Below are 7,075 nucleotides of genomic sequence, written 5' to 3'. Positions count from 1 at the left end.
AAGTCAGGGAGGGAGCTGGATCAGAAACACATGAAGAGGCTAGCCCACAGCCTGCTGTCAGTTCATCAACACCTATTATTGAAGCTACTGGAAAACCGAAGAGAGTGATAAAGTTGCCTCAGAAGTTCAGTGATTATGAGATGGCTTACTTTGCACTTTGTGTTGCTGGGAATATTGAGTTTGATGAGCCTGCAAGCTATGAAGAGGCAATGAAGAGCAGCCAATGGGAAAAGTGGTTGGATGCAATGAGGGAAGAAATTGAGTCTTTATTGAAGAATGGGACATGGATACTTGTGGATAGGCCAAGCTCTCAAAAGGCTGTGGGATGCAAATGGATATTCAAAAAGAAAGTAGAGGTGTCAGAAGAGAACAAGATTACATTTAAGGCTAGACTTGTAGCAAAAGGCTATTCTCAAAAGGAAGGAATCGATTTCAATGAGGTCTTCTCTCCCGTGGTTAAACACACTTCAATAAGGATCTTGCTATCTGTTATTACTCATAGAAACTGGGAACTACATCAACTAGATGTCAAGACAACCTTTCTTCATGAAGATTTAGAAGAGACAATCTATATTGAGTAGTCTACTGGTTTTCTAATCCCTGGGCAAGAAGATAAGGTTTGTTTGTTGACAAAGAGTTTGTATGGATTAAAGCAGAGCAGCCGTCAGTGGTATAAGACTTTTGATGCACACTTGGTAAATATTGGGTTTCAAAAGACTGCATACGACAATTGTGTTTATATCAAGGTAGAAGTTGGCAAGGCTGATGCATACTTGGTCTTGTATGTAAGATGATATGCTAGTGGGAGCCAAGAATTTTGCAGAAATCAACCAGATAAAGAGGGAGCTGCAAAAGCAGTTTGAAATTAAGGATTTAGGAGAGGCTCGAAGGATACTAGGAATGGATATTCATAGAGACAGGGGAAAATGTGAACTTTAGCTGATTCAGATCGATTATTTGTCAAAGTTAGTCCAGAAGTTTCAGGTGCAGAATTCTAAGAGTGTTTCCATTCCTTTAGGACAACATTTCAAGTTGTCAATTGAGCAAGCACCCAAAACAGAAGAAGAAAGATATGAGATGCAAGATATCCCTTATGCTAACATAATAGGAAGCATTATGTATTGCATGATATGCACCAGACCAGACTTGGCGCATGGGATGAGTGTGACCAGTTAATATATAAAGGATCATGGTAGAGAACATTGGTCTGCACTCAAATGGCTATTGAGATATATCAGCGGCGGCAGGACAACTGGAATACTCTTCAGGAAGCAACCGAAAGAATCAGAGAACCCTTTGTTGGATATTGCGACTCAGATTATGCCACAAATCTTGATACCAGAAAATCCCAGTCAGGGTATATCTTCAAGTTGAATGGCAGTGCAGTTAGTTGGAAGTCTACTCTTTAATCGGTCGTTTCTCATTCCACCACAGAAGCGGAATACATTGCGCTCACTGAGGCAATAAAGGAAGGAAAATGGCTAAAGGGAATACTTGGTAATTTTGGGATTGAGCAAGACAAAGTGAGAGTAATGTGTGATAGCAGCAGCGCCATTTGTTTAGCAAGACTTCAGTACTTCCATGAAAGGAGTAAACATATAGACGTCCGACTACATTTAATCAGAGATGAGATAGCATGCGGTGAAGTTGAGGTGTTGAAGGTAGGGATTGAAGACAATGCAGCCGATGCATTGACTAAAACACTTCCAGTTTCAAAGCTGAAACATTGCTTAGAACTGGTTAGTGTGTTATCGAAGTAAGGTGGAGTTTGGAAAGGAAAGGAGGATGGAGTTTGTTCAGCTTGACCAAGGTGGAGATTGTAAGTTCTATGGCCATGCATCACAACTCATACGCGAGGGTGCATGGGTGCATCGTTCCTCAGCCACACATGATCCAATGCTCCTGCTACTTGTTGTGTAACATGAGGTTTTAGTTACAAGAGAGAGAAGAGATCAACCAAGAGTGCTATCTTGAGATTAGATAGCAGCTAAGTAGTTTGATTCGTTGTTATTCATCTCTGTAATCGTTCGTGTTTGAGTGTGAAATACAAACAATATCCTACCCTTTCCCATGGATGTAAGCCTCTAAGGCCGAACCACGTAAATCCTCCGAGTCTCGTTCTTTGTTGTTGTCATTCTTCTTCGATCTTCACATCTTCAATTCCCAACACTAGTATTTCTGTGTTATTCTGTTTCAATTTGTTTCACAAAAGATGTTATATTTCTGTTTCTTAAAAGTTTCTCTCTCACAATAATATAAATATACTATATTCTCTTTCTACTTAACACGCAATAACCCAAGTATTGTGCATAGGAACAATTGATCGATGACGAACACAAGGACAAAGAAGCGACAAGAGTATACGTGGTTCGATCTGAATTTATCTACATCACCGAAAAAGAGGTACTTCACTCAACAAGAAACGCAACTTTCTAGCTCTTTAATCTATCTCTCTTTTGTATCGAATGTGTGTGTTAACTGTTAACTAACCAAACTGCTAGTTAGTCACCTTTATACACCAATGAATAAGCTATAACAAACTTTGCTCACAGCCCCTTCATCACCACATTTGCATGGCTAACTTTACAAATCTCCATCTTAGCTATGTCAAGTAATAAAGCTCAGCACCACCTGTTAGAACCCCCTTCAGTATTCCATCAAATTAACCAGCTCCAAAAAATAAGAAAATTTGATGTGTAACTATGTTTTGAAACACTTCTATACTAGTACTTATAAAAAATTAGAAGATACGAATAAAATTATTGTTAGATAAATAATAAATAAACAAAATAGTTCTTAGGCCATCCACAATGGAGCACCCTAAGGCGCACCCTAGGCATCGCCACGTCAGCATTTTATCCTCCTGTCTTTCCACCTGCAGTGGAGCGCCTTAAGGCGCGCCCTAAGCATTTTCTTCTATTTAAATATTTAAATAACTACAAAAATTGGGAAAAACCTTCATTTTGTAATATCCCAACCTTAGAAGAATTAGAGATTAGAATTTATAGTTTAGTTAGTGGCTTTATATGTATATGTTTTTGTTAGGAATAGAAGAGATAAATATAGGATTTTTGGAAAATTAAGAAAAAGAATGAAATAAAGAAAAAGAAGAAAGAAAAAGAATAGGAAGATGATGAGTAAGTTGGTGAAAATTACGTGTCTTATGGATAGAAATTAGGGAGAAAAATATAGAATTAAAAACAAAAAATTGATCCTCGTCCTTCTCCTCTTTCTTTTGCTCTCTCCCTCCACGCATGCTCCCTCCTTTACTGTGAAGATTTTCATCAGCCGCTCTCCCCCTCCGTTCAGCTGCACACCTCAGCCCGAAATCGCCGGCGAAGTTGTCGGGACGCCGAAAGCGCACATAGCTTACCCAAGTCTCCAATTCCCATTAGTTTATCTCCGCATCAGAAACTGAAATTCAAACCCACATCAAACCAATATCCAAAATGGGTGCAATGGGAGGTTAGATTATCCCATGAACTCTTTAATCTTGTTTTTATAGGTAGTATCATGTTATTTTGATGTGATTCCTTTTTGTTTGGTTACAAAAAATTAGGGTTCTTGATTTGGGGATTTCAATTGTTGGATATGAATCATAATTGGACTAAAAGCATATAATTCTTGGTGTTGAACATAAGGTGTTTGGAGAAATTACCCAATGACACACAAATAGGAAATAGCTTGTATGTGGGCTGTTCTGATGCTGCTGTACTGATCAGTTTCGGCCACTTTAACATGATATAATTTATGTTCTAAAAATTTTAATGCACACTATAAGGTCTTGGTAAGATGTCTGCAAAATTTCAGATCGTTTCGTCAACGTTTGCTATTTTTAAAAATTCATGCTAAACCGTCGCCAGAATCTGTCACAAACTGGCAGGCTGTAGTAAAACGTTCATAACTCCCTAATCCCTTGGAATTTTGAGAAAAACCTTTTTTGTAATTAAAATAGACACCTAGAGGTTTATTTTGGTGTAGGGCTCGACCCCTAGTTATCTCCGAGCTAAGTCAGTTTATTATATGAAGTTGATGTAATGCAGTCAATATTTTCTAAAGATTTAAAAGTTGAGAATAGAGGTTTTTATGCTAAAAGGAAGATAGATAGATGTGATATGTTGGCTTCCATATTTGTGCTTTAAGTGTTTATTTATAATTGCATATGTGCTTGTTTGAAAAATTAGGTGAACCGAGTGCAAGCACAAGCGATAAGGGAAAAGGCACCTCCATGGTTGACTAGCAAGTAATAGCGGTTTTTTTTGACGTGTACAGGTAGTGTACGCGTGTTCTAGAATTTAATTCCTTTAACTTCGATAAATATTACTACTTGTTTGTGATTCGCATGCTTATGCCATAGAACTTAAAAATGATTGTGTGGATTTTGTATACTTCAAGGTGATGTGATAGAAACGGTGATATTGAAATTGTGTTGAATAAGGTGAAAGTTGATATGAGATAGTTGCGTTGTGCCCCATTGCTTAAGTGAACCACAGGGTATAGTTGTCATGCCATAGGACAGCAGTACTGCACACATGTTGATCACTCGTCTTCTGGATAACCGAAGCGATGGTCTATATGATATATCGATTGTTGAAATGTACCCTATACGGGTAATATATGACAGTTGCCTTGCATAGGCCATATGGAAGATTACAGTGTCCGGTACAGACTTACATGATAGATGCCCTGATAGGGCTACCGATAGTGTCCGTGTACCCGTGTCCATCACTAAGCATAACTTGGGGGCGGAATGTGATTTGCTATTTTTGAAATAATATGGTTGTGCTTTGAACTCTTTAAATAGTTATGTTTTCCTCAGGTAAAGTTATGTGTATTGTGTTATATAGTTCTGATTAATATGATTGTGATGTTGTACTGTTTGTAAACGATATAGGTGATTCCTTTAAATGATTCAAATTGTTATGAATGCTTATACCGGGTGACATTATTTTAAATTTGTATATTGATGCCGACGTAAATTGAATATGTGTTGTACGACATTCCAGGTAATAAAGTGTTTACTTGTGATAGTGATATAGATTGAAGTTTTAGAGGTTTTATTCTGAAATGCGATTACACTACGAGCTTTTCGAAGCTCACCCCCCTTTTATTCTCCCTCTTGCAGAGTATAGAAGCGAGTGAACTCGCTAGTTGGCAGCAGCACGTGTCAAGTCACCACCTCCCTTTTTGCTGGTACAGTCGGAGTTTACACGTGGCATGCTTAGGTTTCTTTTGTTTGTAATTAGTTAACTTACAAATGTAAGGTTATAACCTTCTTTTTGCTAATGGAGTAGTATATATATATATATATATCGAAACAGGTTAATGTTATTTTGTCATGTTTAGTAGTAAAGAGTTGTGTTAACAGGTTTAGTTTTTTTTATGATAGTATTGTATGTTGTGGGTGTTTGCAAAGTGGTTGGAAAAAAAATAGGCAGGTCTTGTTTATCGATCGTACCGAAAGGTAACGTCACTTATTGGGTTAAAACTAACCGAGTAAGGGGTGTTACATGTTTGGTATCAGAGCCCAGATTTAAGTGATTCTCGGGCTTTAGTTGAGTCTTTAATATGCATAGAAGCATGCCACATAGGTTTGAAATGTCTGTGACTTGACACCGCTGCCATTTTAATCAGGATCGAGATGTCAGGTGAAGAAGCCTCTAGTCCTTTTTATATTTCTTCTGATTCTGAGTCCGAGGGGGTTCCTTTAGCCGATGTTGCTGCTCCTATGGCGGGGCAAGATGATATATTACGCACTATGGCAACTGCAATGCAACAGATTGCTCGGAATGTGCCACCAAGTCAATCGTCCATCCTTAAACAGATGCATGAATATCACGCAGAAGAATTCAGAGGTAAACTAGATGATAATCCAACCAAGGCTGAGTACTGGTTGGAACAGTTAGAGCGAATATTCGGCTGTATGACTTGTACATCAGATGAAAAGTTACAGGGTGCAACTGCACTTCTGAAAGAAGAGGCTCACAGGTGGTGGGTCAGTGTGGCTCGTGCTACTCTTCCAGACATGTTGACGTGGGATTTCTTTCTTAATAAATTTCGTGAATGCTATGTTGGAGAGCAGTACATAGAAGACCGACGACAAGAATTTCTACAGTTAGTTCAAGGTAGAAGGACTGTTCAACAGTACGAGATTGAGTTCCGACGTCTTTCGAGATATGCACCAGAGGTAAATTATTCAGATGTAGATATGTGTCGGAAGTTCATGAGGGGTTTGAGGAGTATTATACAGGCTGGACTAGTTGGATTGGAGACATCAGATTTGACAAAGTTATCACACGCTGCCAGGACTCTTGAACAACTTAAAGTTGCTGAGAAAGTCGAAGAGGGCTCTATGAATCAAGAGAAACGACCTGCAGAATCATCTCACTCGGCTTCTCGATTCTCGGGAAAAAGATTCAGAGACTTTAGAGGTAACAGGAGTTCAGCGCCTAGTCGATTCCAAGGCCAAAGACCAAGCCAAATGTCAGAGTTTAGGCCAAGGCAACATGCAAATTCAATGGCTAGTACTGGAGGATCAGACAGAGTACCGATGTGCCAACATTGTGGAAGACCTCACCATGGTGAATGACGAAAATTGCTAGGGACGTGCTTCTTATGTGGATCTAAGGATCATTACTACAGAGAGTGTCCGAGGGGACAAGTATCTTCTGAGACTAGATCGGCGCCAGGAGTGCAACAAGGTCGTGGAACCGGAAGGGGGTCTGGAGCAGCAAGAGGACAGAGATCAGCATCTGAGCCCATACAGAGGCCAGCATCGAGAGCTCCTTCACGTGCTTATGCTATGCGGACTCGCGAGGATTCTGATGCTCCTGATGTTATACTGGGTACTTTTACATTATTTGATATGCCTGTTATTGCTTTGATTGATCCCGGTTCTACTCATTCATATATTTGTGACAAACTCATAGAAGAACATAGTTTACCCTTAGAAAAGACTAAATATGATATCTTAGTGTCAAATCCCCTGGGTATGAGTGTGGTAGTGAATCGAGTTTATAGAAATTGTCCTCTAAGTGTTCAAGGATGCCTTTTTTTAGCCAACCTGATGGAGTTA

The 7,075-nt window shown here is 39.2% G+C and overlaps 1 protein-coding gene across 1 annotated transcript; it reads left to right on the top strand.

The window, feature by feature from the left end:
• Positions 1 to 5,641: 5,641 nt before the first annotated feature.
• Positions 5,642 to 6,589, top strand: LOC121770491. Its single transcript, XM_042167211.1, has one exon. It carries the CDS (start codon positions 5,642 to 5,644, stop codon positions 6,587 to 6,589), a length of 948 nt encoding a protein of 315 aa, XP_042023145.1.
• The last annotated feature ends 486 nt before the right edge of the window (positions 6,590 to 7,075 follow it).

This window comes from Salvia splendens, chromosome 16 (genome assembly GCF_004379255.2).
Source record: "Salvia splendens isolate huo1 chromosome 16, SspV2, whole genome shotgun sequence".
NCBI classification, from domain to species: domain Eukaryota; kingdom Viridiplantae; phylum Streptophyta; class Magnoliopsida; order Lamiales; family Lamiaceae; genus Salvia; species Salvia splendens.
This window is presented reverse-complemented; position numbering and strand designations above follow the sequence as displayed.

What these genes read in the sequence shown, in the direction of transcription:
- LOC121770491 (XM_042167211.1), top strand. Translation starts at nt 5,642, where the DNA reads ATGTCAGGTGAAGAAGCCTCTAGTCCTTTTTATATTTCTTCTGATTCT.